Source organism: Aulonocara sp. 'chitande type north' Nkhata Bay, linkage group LG6 (genome assembly GCF_057382095.1).
Source record: "Aulonocara sp. 'chitande type north' Nkhata Bay isolate Kocher_YH1m ecotype deep benthic linkage group LG6, A_spYH_male_GT1.1, whole genome shotgun sequence".
Taxonomy (NCBI): Eukaryota; Metazoa; Chordata; class Actinopteri; order Cichliformes; family Cichlidae; genus Aulonocara; species Aulonocara sp. 'chitande type north' Nkhata Bay.
Window position 1 is genome coordinate 16,429,382 of NC_141349.1, and position 20,297 is coordinate 16,449,678.

The 20,297-nt window shown below is 40.6% G+C and overlaps 2 protein-coding genes across 5 annotated transcripts in view; one reads left to right on the forward strand and one right to left on the reverse strand.

The window, feature by feature from the left end:
* arfip1 (ADP-ribosylation factor interacting protein 1 (arfaptin 1)) lies at window positions 1-16,115 on the reverse strand. Of its 3 annotated transcripts, XM_086295259.1 has the most exons (10): window positions 15,707-16,115; window positions 14,023-14,375; window positions 9,722-9,823; window positions 7,400-7,508; window positions 6,733-6,834; window positions 5,865-5,977; window positions 5,411-5,632; window positions 1,356-1,513; window positions 780-954; window positions 1-690 (listed from the first exon to the last, which is right to left on the reverse strand). In XM_086295259.1, exons 2-10 carry the CDS (start codon window positions 14,371-14,373, stop codon window positions 535-537), a joined length of 1,488 nt encoding a protein of 495 aa, XP_086151385.1. In that variant the 5' UTR covers window positions 14,374-14,375; window positions 15,707-16,115; the 3' UTR covers window positions 1-534. The 3 variants fall into 3 exon arrangements, with proteins under 3 accessions (XP_086151385.1, XP_086151386.1, XP_086151387.1); XM_086295260.1 differs by lacking the exon at window positions 6,733-6,834 and having other exon boundaries at window positions 15,707-16,108; XM_086295261.1 differs by lacking the exon at window positions 14,023-14,375 and having other exon boundaries at window positions 15,707-16,102.
* Window positions 15,593-20,297, forward strand: part of fam193a (family with sequence similarity 193 member A) — a 17,968-nt gene continuing 13,263 nt past the window's right edge. For both annotated transcript variants that reach the window (XM_086295257.1, XM_086295258.1), the window contains exons 1-2: window positions 15,593-16,680; window positions 18,841-18,915. In XM_086295257.1, the coding sequence (XP_086151383.1) occupies window positions 16,459-16,680; window positions 18,841-18,915 (297 nt within the window). In that variant the 5' untranslated portion in view covers window positions 15,593-16,458. The remainder of the gene's footprint in view (window positions 16,681-18,840; window positions 18,916-20,297) is intronic.

Below are 20,297 nucleotides of genomic sequence, written 5' to 3' on the forward strand. Positions count from 1 at the left end.
TCAAACTACCACTTTAATCAGAGTTTGTGAGTAAAATTGATCAATTCATTAAAGGATTTGCATTTAAAAAAAAAAAAAAAAAAGCTTCCTGCTTATCTTTTGCAAAGCATTCATCGGCTGATAAGAGCAGTATAAAGAATGTGAGTAAAACGGCAGTTGTTTTGATCCCATAGCTGCCCCACTTTACAAAGCCAACATGTCCACTGTGCTGGGATACAACAATCATACGCTGGAATACAAAAGGCCATGTAGAGTTTCCAAACGCGTTTACTGCAGCAACATCTGTTTGACACATCTGTCAAACAGTGCAAAAGTGCGTGTTTCAATGATGTGAAATAACCAAGAAGGAGGAAAACGATTTAACAAAGACAAATGGAATGTGGGAGGTTTTTTTTTTTTTCGTTTTTGCATTATTTTCATTTACAGTTCTCAAAGTTCGAAAAGCAGCGAGAATAGCATTAAAGAGGGAAGAAAGCTCCTGTAGTTTCTCTGTAAATTTGACATGTCCTGTCAAATGGAGCCGAAAAGGAATGATTAGTGCTCTTCCAGCCAAGATGGACTGTCCTCGCCTGGCATTTTCAACTTGATGTGGAACTGCTTGAGTGTCTGTTCCAGCTGCTGTTGATTTCCAGCATAGTATGCAGCGATGGCATTGTGGAACAGGATGAGCTGATTATGCAGAACTTTCACCTGAGACAACAGGAGCAAAAAAGCGACACAATTAGCTGAAAGTTAACACGTGGGCAGTGATATGTAGAGCGAGCTAGCACCTAACCAACCTTGTTCTCCTCCAGGAACTTCAGCTTAACGGAGACGTCGTTTCGCATCCTCTCGTATTTCTCGCGGTAGGTCTGGAACTGCTGCTGAGACACCTCGATCTTCGGCACGGTGTTGGCGTCACGCGGCCCCAGATTCAGCTCCTCCAGATCTGTACGGTATGCATCATACTCAACCCTAGGAGTGTTTAAATATATAAACCACATCAGAAAAACGCAAACTGCGTCAACTGAATCAACAATAATTTTTGTACAAAAAAAAAAAAAAAAGTTTTACATTAGTGCATCGTAAATTTATTATTAAATATTGCCCTGATGTAAAAGCTGTCCTTGAGTCTGTTTTTCCGCAACCTCAACAACCTGAATCTCCGGCAGCAGCTTAAACACAACTCAATTTGTCCACAATTAAAACTGTCCAATTTAATTAAAATGGTAATTCATCAAATTAAACACAACAACTTATATGTCTGAACTTTAGAGAAAGACGTTTCCGTGGGCATCCAGCCAAAGCCTTGTGTCTCACAATTAAATAAAAGTCTGTTTGGTGCAGAAGTAGAACTAAGCCTGTGTGCACATTACCTTGCAGCTTCATACTGTTTGATATTGATCATGGTGTCTTCGATTGTTTTGTCCACGAGCGTGTTCACACTGGAGATGAAGAAGTTGATGGCAGCCAGCAGCGTCTCTCCGTTTTTGGACAACAGCTTTTGGGTTTCAGCGTTGTATCCAAACTCCTCCTGAAAAGAACAGGCACAATTATTTGTGTTTATTGCACCAAATTAAAATTTAAACACACGGGTTTAAGCTGTGACCTTCCACAAATTTAATTGACTAACACACAAACTTATTTTGAAAAATGCAGACTTAAGGCATCGTGAAAGTTCAATTAACTTAATTAAAGTTCAGCATTACACAATGCAATAAAGAGCTCTGATTTCACTTTTTTCAAATGACCCCAAACTGCAGCCTCTAAAGATGAATTATCACCACCATAACTAAATACAACAAGCTTCACGCATTCACCAACTTAGGTTTCCACGCCGCCCACGCGGCGGTGCGGCAATAACCCTCAGCCTTTTAGGGCTGAGGGGTAAAAGCTAAATTCAGCTGTGGCAAACTGCTGGCAAACAACCAACTTCTTTGCTACCGATTTCAACCAGTGACTGAAAGCAACCTGAAAAAAGAAGCACTGGTTTCAGTCGAGGGAATACACATTGTTCCCTAGCAACCAGTGTATCACATCTAATAATGGTGGACAACTCTTAACCTCCCAGGACAGGGGTGTCAAACTCAAATACACAGTGGGCCAAAATTCAAAACTGGAACAAAGTCGCGGGATAATGTTAATATTTATTGAAATATATTTATTCCTCCAGATATAAGAATGAATCTTTTCTTATGGACTCAAACACGTTTTGCTGAAAACCTGAATATGGAACAAGCAAAACTTAATACTAAACAATATATATATTAGCTGTATAATACCAGTAGGCCAGCTCTAATAGTAATTTGGTATGGCTTCGCGGGCCAAATGTAATTAGGCTGCCCAAATTTGGCCCGCGGGCCAGAGTTTGACACCTATGTCCTAGGACCTGGCATCCACATATTTGGACATCACATTTTGGGTTATTTAGACCAAAATACTCAATTTTGCTCTACAAGCACCTGATATCCACTTATGAGGACATTATACTGCTACTGTTCTGTCGAAATTTTAAACAAATATCCTCACATGTGGCTCTCATTTTTCTTAGAAACAAAAATATAGGTTTAAAAAAACCCCCCCAAAAAAAAACCCTGGTAATTCTTTGTTTTTACTTTCATCTGGTCCCAATATGCCCAAATATCGAAGAGAAACTAAAAATGCATGCCGTGGAAGAGTTTGGGTCTTAGGAGGTTAACTAATGTGTGCATGCTGTCACATAAGATTCCTCTAAATACTAGAAAGTAAAACAACAAATATGACCTAAAAGAATAAAACCTCTCTTCAACCTCTTTTCAAAAAGGTCTCAAAGACTTTAGAGTCAGACCTGTTACAGATCGTCAACTTTTCTTTATTATCAGGTGTGTTTCCAGAATCACTAAAAACTGCTGTAATCAAACCTATACTGAAAAAGGACAATCTTGACAAGACACAAATGAACAACTACAGGCCGATCTCAAATCTCCCGTTTTTAAGTAAGATCATTGAAAAAGCAGTTTCTCAACAGCTCAGTTACTTCTTAAAACAGAATAATTGCTACGATGCCTTCCAGTCAGGTTTTAGACAGAACCACAGCACTGAAACCGCTCTGACCAAAGTGTTTAATGACATATGTCTGAATACAGACAGTGGAAAAATGTCAGTCCTAGTTTTACTGGATCTCAGTGCAGCATTTGATACAGTTGACCACAACATATTACTCAAACGACTGGAGAACTGGACAGGTCTTTCAGGAACTGTACTAAACTGGTTCAAAACATACTTAGAAAACAGGAAATACTTTGTATCAATAGGTAACTTCACATCTGAGCAGACAAGTATCACATGTGGAGTTCCCCAAGGTTCCATCTTGGGACCCCTTCTGTTTAACATCTACATGCTCCCACTGGCACAGATTATAAACAACAACAAAATAAACTATCACAGCTATGCAGATGACACACAAATATATATCACAATGTCACCAGGAGACCGAGGCCCTGTGCAGGCTCTTGGTAAATGCATTGAGGAAATCAATGACTGGTTGTGCCACAATTTTCTCCAGCTAAACAAAAACAAAACTGAAGTAATAGTCTTTGGCGCCAAAGAAAAACGATTACAGGTCACCAGAGAACTTCAATCTATACACCTAAAAACCACAAACCAGGCGAGAAATTTGGGTGTAGTGATGGATGCAGACCTAAACTTAGAAAAACACATTAAGACAATAACAAAGTCAGCTTACTATCACCTCAAGAATATATCAAGGATAAAAGATCTGATGTCTCAACAGGACCTGGAAAAACTAGTCCATGCATTCATCTTTAGTAGGCTTGATTACTGTAACAGCATCTTTACAGGTCTACCTAAAAAATCAGTCAGACAACTACAGCTCATTCAGAACTCTGCTGCTCGAGTCCTCACTAAGACCAAAAAAGTGGACCACATCAGTCCAGCTCTGAGGTCCTTACACTGGCTGCCTGACCGTCAGAGGATAGACTTTAAAGTTCTGATGCTGGTCTATAAAGCTCTGAATGGTTTAGGACCAAAATACATCAATGACCTCCTGACCCAGTATGAACCATCCAGATCCCTCAGGTCATCTGGATCCGGTCTTTTATCAGTTCCCAGAGTCAGAACCAGACACGGAGAAGCTGCATTCAGCTTTTATGCTCCTTATATTTGGAACAAACTCCCAGAAAGCCTCAGATCAGCTGAAACACTCAGTTTATTTAAATCCAGGTTGAAGACTCACCTGTTCTCAGTTGCATTTGAATAAAGCACCAAATCCACACTTTAAGCTTAAATTTCAAAACTTACACTTTAACTACTGATTTTATCTACTGTTCTGATTTTATCTGTTTTGATTTTATATACTGTTGTTTGTTTGTTTGTTAATTAGTTAGTTAATTTGCTTGTTTTATTCAATTTTAAATCATGCTTTTTATTGCATCATGCAATCATGCTTGTTTCTAATGTCTCTGTAAAGCACTTTGAATCACCTTGTTGTTGAATTGTGCTATACAAATAAACTTGCCTTGCCTCTTTGTTAACTTAGTCTCTAATGCAGCGGACATTTGATGTGTTTTTGTACTTCTGCACAAAAGGACATAAGAGGATAATGGCTGATCAAGGTCTATAGAAAATAAATAAATGAATGAATGAATAAATAAATATTTCAAGAAAGCAACAGTACTGCTGCAGAAAACCTTTACTGCCCACTGCTACTGTTTACTTCTAACTGGATCTCTAATCATCAGAGCTTCAAACTTCATACAAAAAAATGGCATGAAAATTAAAGGCTACTCAGTTCATATCAGGTCTGACGCTGTCCCATAGCGTTCTGAAAGAGACCAGATCAAAGTGAAATGGGATCCAATCTTGCCGATCAAGTTTTCTGATCAGTGTTTTATAAGCTGCAGATTCAACAATACAAAACAGACGCAGCAGGATAGGAGGAGCAAGCAGAAAAACATATTAATGGCTTTCCTGCCTCACTGAAGACATGCAAATTACAGCGCCAATGCAACATAGACAGGTTGTGCTGCTGTAACGTCACAGAAGGACTTATTGTGATGTCAGTAAAATATGGCTCTAGATGATCTATATCTCACTCATAGCAGATATTCATTTAAAAAAAAACAAATTAATTAAAATCACACACGCAAAACCAATCTGCTTGTGTACTGAAAGCATCTTTAAAATTAAACTCATAACCTCTGGACAAGGTTATATGTTGAGCATGAGCTGCTATGGTGATCTAGACACACTGAAGCAGAACCACCTTCACGACACTGAAAATTTTGGCTTCATGTTTGACATACCTCAAAAACCCAAAGAAAGCTCAGAGCCCTCAGACGGATCACAAGCCAATAGCTTCTGTAGGATTTTTTTTTTTTTTTAAACTGTATTAAATCCAGTCTGGCGGTTTTCAGATTTTATGGGGACTCACGTGGAGTTCCGGTGTCTTGAGGCTGAGGTCGGCGAAGGCATCTCCCAGCTGCCTCTGTGTCTGCATGATCTGGGAGAGCTGACTGGCCAGCATCTGAGCCAGCTTGATCACATGCTGGTACTTTCTCTTGTTGTCACGGAGGACTTCGATTTGGGCCTCTAGCTCCAGGTCCACGGTCCGCGAGCCGCGACCCAGCTTTTCTGACAGGATCTGCCGGGTACACTGTGGAGGACAGGAGGATTGTTGAAACAAAACAAGCAAATAATAGAGAAACAGAAATTTAAACATAAGAACAGGGACAGCTGGGAGTTTCTACTTAAGAGTGGAGTCACAATAACGTCTAAAGTGACAGAATGTCGATCACTCTCCTAACATCCCAGTTTACAAATGGAAGAAGAAGAAGCAGGAGGTTAGAAAAAGGACATAATAATAAATCAATTAAAGAGAGGTTTACTTTATATGTGTTGATGCTCCACTTCCTCACTAAGTCCAGTTTTTCCATCGCTGGATTCTTTAAGTCTTCTGAAAGCACCACCGCTCCGCTCTTTGGCTGTGCTGTCATCGAGCCTGGAGAGTTGAAAGTTATTCACTTAGCAAAGTGATATCTATGAACAGCCCAGCTGAAATTAACTCTACAGCATTAAAATATTGTAAATGACAGGAGCTTCATTTTGTTTTGGGTCTAGAGAAATGCTGAAAGATACGGAGCTCCAGAGCTGATGAAACTGTAGAAGGTGGTCATCATCTGAAGGTAAAAAAAAAAAGGTCAGCTACAGTAGCTTTAAGTGATAGTTTTAAAATCAAATGTCAAAGCAGTGAAGAACGTTTTGATTTATTCCATTTTCTCTCATCTGACCGCCTTTCAAAAACATGATGGCAGCTTTGAGGCTCCATAAAGACATGCCGGGTGCCACATTACGCGAGGACAAAGGCTGCATGCAGGAAAACCCACTGAGATTAAATTTGCAGGCAGTTTTTTTCTCCAAGCCAAGCAAATGTAAAGGTATCAAGAAGTTAAATCTAGACATTCTGACATGTAGACCTCAGTAAAAGGACTCTAAAGGGTATTTAAATGCTCACCGATTGCCAGTGCAAAGCATAACACTACTTATGTTAGCCCGGTCTTATGCAAAGGCAAAGTTTGAAGAGCCAACAAACAGGAAGGGAGAGGAAAGGTTTGATTTGCAACGAAGCACAGCCTGTAGGAATAAAGAGCAGGTAAGGACCTGGTGAGAACCAAAGGCGGTAAAGTAGATTGTGGTTAATTTTGCGTAGAAAATGGTGTTGCTTCATCTGATTCATACACCATCGCTTCGAGGTACCTTTCTCAGCCTGACTATCGCTGGAAGAGCGCGCCAGGCGGCTGGCAACAGCCGAGCTGGGAGCTACAGGTGACACGGGAGATGCGGGCAGGCTTGCTGACCCTGGGAGATAGAGTTATCATTAGTGCGTTACCTTTTTTCCAGCACAAGTATAAGGGGGACTTTCTCACTGGTGTTTATTTCCTGTGCCCCCCCCCCCCAAGCTCACGTGCTTGTGAACAAAAGCCTACCTCAGCCAGTGTAAATAACATGGAAAATAGCCATGGCAACATGGCAGTGAATGGGCTCTAGCAGCTCTACGCACTATGGGGAGATTTTTATTTGCATTTGTAACAAGGACATGATGATAAAACGCAGACGGGGCGATACGATGTGAAGATCACAGCAAACTCATTAAATTCAATTAGATGTCCAGCTTTAGAAATTCAAATTTCTACCTTTTATATTTCAGAGAGATTTAAAAAAAACAAAAACAAAAGTGGGGCAGTGGGAACATGGACAGATGGGTGGTTTGTAAACTCAGAATGTTGCAAATAAAATCCAATAATGTAACAAGCTGACAAAGCCTGACAACACACTGACAGAGATGCTGCTTCATAAAACCTCTGAATAGTGAGGAAACGGTCCACAAAGCAACAGGCGTAAAACTGGGGAGAGTACGGCTCACCTTTGTATGGTCCTGATTCAATGATGCCCTCCATGGTTGAGGCAAAGTTGCTTGATGTGACACAAGTCTCTGAAAGGTTTATGGCCCCTGGGCCACTGGGATAAGAGTCCTACGGGAGGAAACAAAACAAAGATAAAATAGTTTAAGTAGACCTGACAGACACAAACATAAAAACATATCTGGACTTGATTTCTTAGGGACTGGAAGCTTCCTTCTGTAGTCTGAAACCTACAGTTATCCCCTGATAACAGTTTAGCTCTCTCTAAGCATCTTTTAGTTGCCTTCCTGACAAGCAAGCAGAACAGGAAGTCTTTGCGTGGAAGCTACAGATGATTGGTGGGTGTCCCCAAAGGCTTAATCAGAAGAAGGTCTTATGGGTGCGCACATTAACAACTGATTTAGTGAAGCTAAATTTATGAGTCACTTTTGAAATACAGCTATGGTCGAGAAGAGAGAAAACCTCCACTGTGGTTTATCAAGCTGTTTAAATCTTTTATACCATCTAAAGTTTTAATGTAATATATTTTTGCCCACTAACAGTGCAGACACACAGGGTGGCACGCAACAATTTGTGAAACATTCACCACTCCTAACAAATTAACCTCACACTCAAGAAAGCTCGAACAGCCGTGCCTAGGATCAATTCATCTCGTTCAGCACTGAATCGTTGTGTTTAAGTTCAGGAGAGTTATGACCATGTGGTCACCAGCAACCATGACCATAAAAAAAAAAAAAAAACAAACAAACAAACAAACAAACAAACAAACATGGAGCGTTATGGTTTTCCTGTCACCATTACACATATTGAGGCCTTCCTAAAGCGAGAGCCAATCAAAAGGACCACTCCCTCCATGACTATCACCATCTACACCACAAGTCTCCAGCTCCAATCCTCAAGAGCTACTGTGCTGCAGCTTTTAGATGCATCCTTGTTCCAGCAGACCTGAATCAAGTGAATGGCTCATTACCAGGACTTTGCCAAACTTGATGGCATGCTGAAGAGGTAATTCAACCATTTGATTCAGCTGTCAAGGACAGTAGCTCTCGAAGACTGGAGCTGGAGACCCCTGATCTACACTATAGGTATATGAAGCCATATGGTGCGACCTGACATGCACCTCCCCAGATATCTGGCTATCCCGCTTAATACTTGTCACACACTAACAAAGGACTTGGCCACTTGTGTAGACGCTGCAGGCTCTACATTGATTTATCACAGCAGGATTCAAGTGGCATGGAACACATGTATCAAACGTTTTTATCATTTTACGAATAAGTAATATAAGAATATTTATTTCATTCCTCCATTCACATTCAAGTTAAATCAAGTCAGATGAAACCAGGTAAGAACCTTCCGGTAATTTATCAGTTCCTGCCTCAGCAAGTTATTTTATCAGGATTAAACATTTTAAAGTTCCACACATGCTTGTGGTTACACCATAGACAGTTTAAAAAAAAAAAAAAAATCTGAACACAGCTGTCTGACTGGAAAAAGGCCAACGTTGAAGTGCTTAAAAACTTGCACTCTATCTGAAGACCACCAGATGGCGATAGCTGTGGTTGCAAAAAGACTTCCAGTCCTATAGAAGTCTATGGGAAAATGGCTCTCTTTCCCAAACTCGAAACACTTTGTTACTGAACTCACTCGTTAGTCACTCATTCTTGTGTCACACTGACTAAAAAAAAATAAAATTGTTAAACTTGGTCATATTATATGTGAAAAAGAAGATTAGCTGGGGTATTTTCTGCTCGCTCATGGGCTTGTCAATCATAAGTTATTAGCCAATGACGAAGTGGTTTCACTGCCAGACCCGCCCCATCTCGTCACATCTGATGTCTCGCGACCAAGACGGTAACTGAGAAAACACTCGTTTGAGGTTTCAAAACAGAACTTCAGAGAACCGCAGGTGACATGACGGTAGCTATGTCCATGTTTTATACTGTCTGTGAGCTGAACAGACTTGGCAGTGTGACTGTGAGCTATAAGGAGCAATCAGCTGGAACCACTGCCAACTCTCAGACTGATGAGAAAGAAATGTGTCTGGGGTCTGTATGTGATTGGTGGAAAGTGCTTTTCTTTACTGTACCATTACATCACTGCTTGACTGCCTTAAATTAATTTACCCTCAAACATCTGCCACTTAGAGCTGCTCCAAAGTGTACAGTTGATGCTCTTTTTTAGAAATCGTGGCAAACTAAATATCAGTTGTTAAAAATAGCAAATACATCCCTTTATACAAGTTTCCCTTGTTTTGTGACACATACTCTTCATAGATATTTGCACAGTTTTTAAGGTTTAATGAAACTAAGCTCATCTCTTACCCTGCTGAATACAGACTCGGGGCTCTGCTCTAGTTCTCCATTGCTGGTGACGGGGATCTCCGCCGCTGTGCTTCTGTGGGACTCCTCGGCCATTGTGCTCTCCTGCAATAAGGATGGTTAAATGAAGCAGGTTATTTCTCAAGGAAAAAAAGAGGAGACTGGATATCATAGACTGTAAATAAGAGAGGCATCGTCGAGGGCTTAAAATTAAGCTAGTGCTGAGGAGCTGCGTCCTTCAAATGGGCAGCAGGGGGCGACTCATCATCTGGTTGAAAATAAGTTTAATATACAGAAGTCAATAGGAAGAAAAAAAAAATCCCCCTATTTCTCACTGGATTTATAATTTTAAGTAAACATCTTCCAAGTGCGTTATAGTCTAAATGGCCAACAGCATGTTCATTTTGTGATTGTATGTACTCATAGCCAAGATCCAAGAACACAGCAGTTGTTGCAGGTTATATAGTTGTAAGAGTTTCAAGTGAAGTTTAGTGGGGGTTTTTCCTGTAACTTAAGCACTTTTGTTCACATTCAGTGACATATAAATAACAATTTGACTATTAAACTGCTTTTTTAATATTTAACCTCAACAAATACTTAACATGGTCAGTTTGACTATTCTACATTAACATACCTAAACCATGCTGCATCACCACGACACTGATCAACCCATCCTCCTCTCACAGTTTTCTTCACTGATTATCAAGACAGGATGAAAAGATTTCATTTACGATTAGATTTAAGATCGTTGCTTTGATTGATTTCAGCACCGATCAGGATATGAAGTTTTTGTGCAACAACAACCGGCATCAGCTTTCCACACTCCCCTATTTCACAACATTACTTCTTAAAGCTACACAGAATAGAATGCATCATCAGTGGCCTTCCACATCTCCTAATATCTGCCACTGCAATGCCTTAAACAGACAATACCCAAATTTTGTGGCTATGTCCACGTGAGCATTAGCTCACCCTATCCAGCTGGAATAAGCATCGAACAAAACTCAATTCTCACAATAATCATGTGGCAGTCCTCATTTTATTCGCCATGAAAAATAGAAATCGTAGCCTTAATCATGATGCAGTGACACATTGGCTTGTTTAGCTCAACCTCGGAGCAAACCGCAGGGTGGAGACAGTTTATGGCCACATCAGTTTGGTTTAAGCTATAATAATCTGCCTGCAGTTGGAGGATGAAGATACAGCTGTGCTAGTTTTAGTACTTTTTTATGGCCTAATCACTGTGGACCTGAAAACTGGGACACTGACCTAATCACTATGACATTCTGTATGGAAGCTTTTATGAGGCCTGTGAATGTTAGTGTGTGGGGGGAAAAGCATTTAAAGTGAGGTGTTTTTATAATCAGTACAGGGGAATTTGCATCTTTGAGCAAGATATTTTATTTATGAATCTTGACCCCTTTCTAAATAATGCAAGTAGTATCCAGATCAGCTGGTAAGAGGAGCCGGTTCCTGTCTTAACAGGCTGAGTGGTTTCACTGTGAGAACACAACGGTAAGTTTATATTGACCCCTACAGCATTTTCCCTCTCATCAACCCACACACACAATACTTCACAATAAGAAAGGGAATGTTTGGTACATTTATCAAAAAATATAACACTGAAATATCCCATGACAGGGTATCTGGGAGCCACTATAGCCTCAACACTATTTGAAAGTCATCCTACAAACTTGGCACGTGTTTTTGGACACACAGCCATTTTCAGGTCTCTTCAGAGATTCTGGTCTGGACTCTAGCTGGGTCGCAACAGCCAAAGCCACTCCTGTGTTTTCTCACCAGGGCATTGTGTTCATGAAATATAAACTTTGAACACAGCCTGAGATCCTGAGAAATAAATTCAATCCAGGCTTGCACTACATTATCTGCATACATCTGCAAGGGCCTGTTGCTTCAAAGTATTCCCACAGCATGATGCCGCCACCACCACGTTTCAGCATAGGGGTCGTAATAATGAGGTGGTGGTCAGTGTCAGGTTTTTCTCCACACACGTCTTTAGGAATTGTGGGTAGATATTTCCCTCTTTGGTTCCTCAGGACAGAGGATTTTGCTTCTCCTTGTTAAGATCTGCTTACCGGTATGCGTCTCCCAGCAGGCTCGATCGGTGACTGCTGCACCATTTTCCCCCCTCTATTCGAACGTCGTTCACAATGGACCAAAACAGACTAGACTGGATTCTTGGATACCTGTTCGACTGAGGCCCTCTGTCTATAATTACTTCTTTTGACCCGTTTTTACAAAGACTCTTGGTGTTTCCAAACTTCTTCTGTTTGAGAATGATAGAACCCAACATCCTCTGCACACCTTCTGCCCTCAGGTCTGTGCTTTGACACAATCATAACCAAAGGACTAGTGCCAACTGTCTGAACTTCATGGCTCAGGTTTCACTCTAACATATACCATCACCTGTGAGAACTTCCAGCTCTAATTATGACTTGTGAATTCGACTGCAGCTTGTAATGCAACTAAATAAGATATACTGGAAGCTGCAGTGAGCCATTTTTACTTACAACAGCTATGGTGTGTAAACCACTTTATACCATTTTCAAATACTTTGCAAAGCCATAGATTTGGCATTTTGCTTTGATCACATTTTGTCTCAAGGGGAACACTTGATGTAAAATAGTTTAGTGTGTTTGAGTGAATGGAAATCAAAATAGTTGATCAAAAACAGAATCGTCTGCTTCACTTATTGATCCACAGTATAACACATTAAAAACAGGATGGGATGGGCGATAAAGACACTGCTTTGCTGGCTGCACCATGTGATTGGCACATTAATACTTAAAGGCCATAGGAAACCTGCAGGCAGGCAGGCAGCACAGATAAGCACTGCTCTGCTTATCCAACTACCAGCTGCAGGTAAGACTGGCTCCACTCAGGTTCAAACCATTTGCCTGAAAAAGGTACATCTCCCATAACAAACAGAGAACAAGAACATGTGTAAATAAATTTGCTGACTAGTTCTGTTATTGGTGCTTTTAGCAGCAAATTCTAGCTGTCCATGCATCCATATTAATGACTCTTTTTATCCAAAAAATCCCAACAAAAACCCCCAAAACAAAACATAAAGAGACGATTCACAGAACAACAAATTATCAGGGGCCTTGAGGCAAAAATGATCACACCCACAGTCTGCAGAAAAACTGGCTAACAGTGTTATTCCACTGGCTGCAAATGAGTCAGGCGTGCAAATGGACAAGGTATGGCATGTCATAGGTTGCCATTCCCTACGGTTCAGTAACCTGGATTCAGATCAAGATGATGTAAGAGGGAGGGATGGATAATAACAATAAGCTTACTGTCCAATTAGCTGTGTCAGCTAATGGCGTCTTGCAAACTACAGACGAACGTGACACATTAGCGTTGCGCAATGTTGTGCTCAAACTGCAAACAAAAACACCCCACCACCAAAAAAATAAATAAGCAAAACCTGAAATGTGTCTACGTCAAAAGTATGCAGGGTGACTAAAGGAAAATGGGAAGAACAATTAAAATTTCTGATATGAAATTCTTGGGATGCCACATTCAATGCTGGCGCTGAGCCTGAAACTGAACACAAAACAACAACCTAAGGAGTCACATTCCAGAAACAATAAATGTGGGATTGCCTGTGAACGTTCAGTCAGGACTCCAAATCTCTCTAGCCAACCATGTGACCGGCATGTGCAGAACTCAAGAGATGTAAGAATGCCCAACTTAGCAAAAAAAGTGGAGGAAACTGTGTCATTCGCACATTAACCTTCAGTTAACAGTTAATCTAAATAAGGCAAAATATGCATAGATTCATACTTACCAGCCAGCAGGGGATAACCATGACAAATCAGCACTTTGTAACACATGTATATTTGCAATAATACAAAGTAATAAACAGAAATTCATTTCTTTTCTTAGCAATCACTTTGCTGTAAGCCAAAAGAGCAGAGTGCATGAGGCTTTGATGATCCTCAAACACATTACAAAGCAACACTTGGTAACTAGTGAGAAAACCAAGCGCACCACCAACAGAGAGAAAACCAGCTAATTTGTAACTCCTGCAAAGCAAGTGGAAGATGAAACAAAGCAAACGTAAAAAGAGGGAAACAAACACAATCACTCTACACAATAACGCAGTTTCTTGTTTTGGATTACTTCTAATAAAGCTCCGCAACAATATTTAACCTGATTATATAGGAAGAATACCGCCACCGCAACAGCAAATCAAGGATAAAATGGCAACATGAGCGAGAGCAGAGAGGAAGTGCCAGGACAGGTCGATTGTTCAGAGTGAAGGTAAATGTCACCTTTGTTTCAGTGTGAGTATCTCCGCTTTCCTGTGGTGTTTCAGCCGTTTCAATGCTGCGTTTCGTCTCGTGTCCCCTATCGGCTACACGACCAGACGCCAAAGTCTCGCTCTGAATGCCCTCATCATGCGGCTTCTGTCCCTTCCTGTTACTGCTTTCTGCATTCTCTTCATCACTGTTAATGTCAATGTCGTACATCACATCGTCCTCCCTGACACTGCTGCTGTCTACGCTCTCCTGCTTTAACTCCTTGCTCAAACTCTCCTCTGCTTTGCCATCCTCCTCACAATCCATCTGAGGCTCCTCGGATGAGGTCTTCCCCGACTCTGCCTCAAGACTAACTTCAGACATACCTGGAAACAGACAGACAGGCAAGTATGAAAAAGTCCCACGAAGCTGGCTGACTGCTTATAGTGCCCCTACTAACAAAGGGAAATTAGTTAACTGCTGCTTGTAAGGTATTTTAGGACTTCTCATGGTCATCTTTGTGTATCTGTATCTCACTGAGTGATTACTTTTTATTAAATACGACACCAGGGAATCACAATAACGGTTTCCTAACTTTATACAAAGTCATGTTTTTGTACAAAGTAAGAATCGTTTAAATTCACATTGTTTAAACGAGTAGTGGGATTTGAGGCTGCACAATACATACTCTGGGCCACGCCTACAGCACATCCATGTACTATACTTCCTTATCTGCCCCAGTCCAGACCTCTGAATAGTCTGCCTATCAGGCACATGTAAAGACCAATTGTAATTGTGGTGTATGTCCTACAGTTCCAGCACATTAATGTGTCTATCGAATGGCCATGTTTGAACTTTGAGTCGAATGCATGTGAGAGGCACAAACTGGGGTTCTGTTATTGATGAAAGCACTTGCACAACAGGAAAGTGAAGTGGCTCACATATAGACACCATTTTTAAACTACACTCAGGAGCAGCTGTGTAATCCAATCCCTAACCAGAACTCACAACAGGATTTTACAGTTCTATTTATTATTTATTCTAAGGTAAATTTCGATTGAATTTTACCTTGCATTTTAAAGCGTACCTGTAAAACTACAGGTACGTCTACAGGCTGTTAGCTGTCACCTGTGATACTGGAGCAACTACCTCCCACATTAGAGAACTGTTGGATAATTTCCAGATTTTCAGCTCTCTGCCGGAAACAAAGTGCACCTTTCACATAATGTTAACCGCGTCAGGTTTATAGCCTTTATGACATTGTGGAAATCGACGTGGATGCTGCTAGTACAACCCGGAACAGAGTCGAGTTTATCAAGGTTACCTGTTGAAGTGCAGTCACGTGACTTGCTGCAAGGCTGTTCACAAGTGATTAAAAAAAACAAACTTGCCAGACCAAATATATAATGCAGCTAATTCATTTCATTTATTGAGATTGCAACATAATAAAAGTGATAAGTATGCATCAACCAAACCGTTCCCTAGCTTTACCCGCTAGTCGGTTAGCTCTGAGCTGCCCACTAATTTGACTTAACGTGAATCTATCGCAGCTGTTGACGTGTAGTTAGCTAGCGTTAAGTAGCTAACAAGCCTACAGGCAGCTAAGGAAAAACTTCCAATGAAAGCACTTAAAGTTGACAGTGTCTTCAAGCTTCGCTGGATGTGCACATCCGTGCAACAATTAAACAGGGAAGAAGAAAACTTTAGTTCACGTTACCTGTGTGCGGATGCGGCTAACTGTTTTAGCTGTGCCCCGTTAGCCGTTGTAGATGCTTATTGAAATCCTCAGCACCGGGCCGCACTGGATGTTTTAGCGCAAAGGGCTGTTAACGCAGACGGTGCATATAGATGTACTAGCAGTTTATCATCGGCTGTCTTTCGCTCTCGGCAAAGACGCCAGACTCGCTGTTTGACTGCCCGGAAAGACTGTTCCACTCTGCTGGGCCTCTGCTGTCAGCTGAAGCAAACTACACCATTTGCGGGATGCGCTCTCCCCCTGCTGTTAAAATGTGTTGTTTGCAGTTTGTGTCGGGTGCTTGTAATACGTTTATTATCTATTTTAGATCCGAGTAGAGACATATAATCTAAGGCAAAAGGATAAGATAAGAAGAAGACCGATATGTTTGTAAAGCATTCAACGTCAGTGTTTATCTCCGCTAACTACAACTTTCTCCCTGTTATCTGCTTAGAAAGTGATTTCCTATGGCAAACTCAATTTCCCATGAGCGCCTGGGTGAGGACGCACATTTACGTTTCGACGCGATCTGAGCCCTGGTTGAGGCAGTCCAGTCAGAGGCCATATTGGAATATATGAAGTCGGCTTGCACTTTGATGGAACTGAGTGTCTGCCGTTTTGAGAGTCTCTATACTGCTATCCAGGATTTATACGCGAGTGATTGCAACAGGCATTCCACTTGAGACTCTGCTAAGTCTGGACGGCAAGTTGTCTCGCTTCTTTTATTGGGAAAAATGAGTCCAACCGATGCTAAACGGGGGGCTAAACGCAGGAAGAACAAGCGGGGCGGTGGCAGTAGCTGCAGTGCTGTCTGCAATACCAGCGGTGGCAAGGCCGGGGTTGCTTCGGCCCTGGGCTGTGAGGGAACAGCAGCACCTGCCTCTGTCGTCGGCTTTTTGACACCTGGCAGTGCAGGCAGCGGGAATATAGGATCCATCACGGGCATAAACGACGAGGTAAGAGTGTCACACTACTGGATGTCAAAACGGGGGCGAGCAGCTTGGAGCGTTATCAACGACACATCTGATTTGGGCCCGAGACTGATGCGAGGAAGGCAGCTAGCTAGCTAACTAACAAGTGCAACGTAGCTGGTAGTTAACCGGCTTAATCACAGCTAATAATAGTTGTTTATTCTTTGTGAAATAATCGCCAGCAGTTAAACAGTCCCCAGTGTAATATAACACACTGTCTTAAACGTCAGGCTAACTTACTAAAGTCTTGGCGAAATCCTAACACTACCATCGTTAGCTTAAGTTAAGAGGTCGTAGGTGTATCGACAACGATTTAGACACAATCAAGCAGTTGGTTGATCTAATATTCTTCTCTGTGTATGGCTAGCACAGGTATAGATTGGGCTGCTCGAATCAAAGTTATTCGGGAATAACATTAAGATTAACGTAGGTGGCTCAAAAGCTGCTATCACCTAGGTAAACACTGATGCTAGCTTATGCTAACAGTCAAGAGCACTAACAATCTCATCACTGTTTTTGCGTTTTTAAATTCCGAGTTTCCGTCGTTTTTTCTCTCTCTCTCTCTATTTCTCTAGTCTGTAAAGGTTTGAGTTTAACTTGGTCATATTTTCCAGAGGACCAGCTAAAGTACTCGACTACCTCCTCCACGTTAGCCTAATGAGCCCGTATACTTCAATACCACGATAGTGAAACTTAACAGTGAAATCTTAAGATGGTTAGCAAGCTTATTTACAAGATCGGAGATGTTGGTTAGCTTAATGGGTCGCGTAAATAACACTTGAGTGTTTTGTATTCTGCATCGAAGGGAACTATGTCCTGTCTGTGCTTCTGTGTACGTTTATTGTGCTTTTGTAGTTATTCTGGTCTCTCACGTAGAAAGTGTGTGTGTGTGTGTGTGTGTGTGTGTGTTGTTTGTTTGGGATTAGTGATGTTACAGTATCAGATTTTCCGCTACAAGTGGGCAGAAGAATTCATGGTAACAACAATATCGCTGAAAATAAAGAAAAATACCCCTAGTCATACCAAGCTTCATTTATTTCATCGTAACTTTATTCATTTTAACTTTGTTAATTCACTGCTGCGCTAATAAGGTAAATGATATAAGAAATTTCTTGGCTAAACCATTATGGAAAACCAAATGTGACTACTTGGAGCCACTGCTGTTTTGTCTACTCTTTTTGTACACAAAATATCATGAAGCTTAAACAAAGACCGGTCATTCAGTCAGGCCTATGCTAAACAGGAGAAACACCTGTGAGTCATAGTGCAGGAGCTAGTGTTAGCTTGAAAAACTGTCAAGACAACGGTAATTAAATTAAAAATTAATTCCTCAAAGTAATACCAGTCTATCTGCACCTATCTCAGTGACTCAGCCTCGCTCTATCTCAGTGTGTGAGAGAAACACAGAGAAAGAAAAACCAATGCTGTTAGCACTAAACACCTTACTTTAGTCATCCATAAAGTAAGCATACACTGTCTAGTACGTGTTTATATACTATATAGTGCAAGGTGACAGTATAGCAGTTACTAAAAAGAAGAGAGCCTTGATATAAACTGGATTCCTAGTTGTTCAGGTCATTTACAATATGTTTATGTGCATGTTTTACTGCAGCATTCATTTTTATTTTTAAATGTCAGTTATTACTAATGCTTAACAGTACATGCACAGATAGCCAGCTTGTTTTTCTCATAGCACCGATTACTACCATGGTGGTTTGTGTCAGCCTGCAGCAGCAACAGTAATTTGTCGTTTAAGTTTACATAACATGAAACTGCTTGAATTTAATCCTTTAGTCTAAATGATCAGTTACGACTCCTTTTCTGCCAGTCTGTGCATGGCTAGATAGAGATTATGTTTTGCTATAATTTTTCTGAGTTGACTCCTTAAATGTGCGTACATCATTTTTGGGCACTTTTGTTTATAGGTTTTCTGTGTATGCAGTGTGTACTGGTGTGAACCTATGAGAGGTTTATCAGTATAAATATATATGCAGTCGAATATAAAACCCAGAAAATAATACAGAAAACATTAGAAGCTTTGAGGTGTAATATAGAAACTGTGTCATCACTTAGTGTAATTGATCACTTGCATAAATAGAAAGGGATGAGTTCATTGTAAACTATGAGCTGTTTTGTGTCCATCAGGTCAAAGTGAACAGCGGCGTTACACCACAGTTTACAGAAGGACCGGTGAATGCTGACTTCTCTGGAGTCCTTCAGGTAAAGTACAGTCAAGGGTTTCTGAATCCACTCAATGATACAGAACCTTTGTCGCTCAAAGACATGTCCAGTTTACCAGAATAATACACACCTTGACAATAGAACTGTGTGTATGCTAAATGGTGGAAACCCACTCAAGATTTAAACATTCAGTGTTTCTGTTAATTCAGTCATTTTTAAGTATGGAACTTATTCATATTCGGTAGGACTTGCCTCAGTTATTCATACATTCAGATGCTCCAGCATTTGTATTTTTTATTTTTTTAACAGTAGGGTTTAAGTGTTGATAACTGCCTTTTTTTTTTCCTGATTACTAATGACGTTATTCCTCAGAATTCAAATCCATACAACACACATCACGAACATGAACTTGAACGAGGAAATATATGTATGAAATGTACTGTTTATCATAGAGAACCCAACTGATTGATCAGTGAGCAGATATTGTCTGCAAATATTTGCTTTTTTCGCTGATCTTTTATAATAATAATAATAATAATAATAATACATGGATAAATAATATATAAATGGAAATTAAAAAGGTAAGGAAGAAGGGTGAGAAATGCCTTTCAACTATGTTATGAGAGTTGGCGTTGCATAGTTTGTCCAACAGAGGGCACTTTACAACTCTCCTGTTTGTTGTGTGAAACACTACACACTGATTAGGAGCAGTTGGATACAACGCAAATGAGTAAATGATTAACTAACATGTGTCACACAATGTTCAGCTACTTTCTGACACTAATTTAAAAAAAAAAAAAGAATTTACAATATCGACACCTGAGTTTGAGAATGTGATAATTTAAGAAGGAGGAAACATAGGATTCTGAAATTCATACCATAGCTGTACTAGGAGGCCATATCATGTTTGGATAGATGCTGATATTCCGTTAAGTGTAAAGCTGCCCCGCTCTAACCCAGAGTACTCACTGAGTCACAGTCTCCAGGAGTACACGTTTAAAATGTAGCTGAAATAGATGGAAGTCAACCTTCTTCTTAAAATCCCATAGCCATCCCACCCACCGTCACAAGCAGTCAGTGTGTATATCATTAATTGAAGCCTCTAGCTTCTAATTACGTGTTTGTGCCCCTCTGTGGTTCACGCACTGAAAGGACTCTGTGTTAAAGTTCCTGTGATTTAATGAAGTACAGCGGGCCTGTTCAAACAGCTGTTGTACCTGGAGTACATTGGGTTGTGAATGTTAGATTGGTTAGCAGTTCAAGTGATCACAAACTTGAGTTTTCCTCTAAAATAACATCTGTATTATTATTATTATTAGAAGAAAAAATAACCTGCTTTTATTTATTCCCTTAAGTAATAAATGACAACAGCCACTGCATTTCTATCTAGGGGATTTTAATCAAACACAGTGACTTCATGT

Bases quoted from the DNA above. Each gene is read 5' to 3' on its own strand.
- arfip1 (XM_086295259.1), bottom strand. From the start codon at position 14,373: ATGTCTGAAGTTAGTCTTGAGGCAGAGTCGGGGAAGACCTCATCCGAG. The intron at 1,514-5,410 runs GTGAGTCCCCAT...TGTTCTTTTCAG, and splicing joins TCAAGACACCGGAACTCCAC to GAGGAGTTTGGATACAACGC. The intron at 691-779 runs GTTGGTTAGGTG...CTGTTGTCTCAG, and splicing joins AGTTCCTGGAGGAGAACAAG to GTGAAAGTTCTGCATAATCA.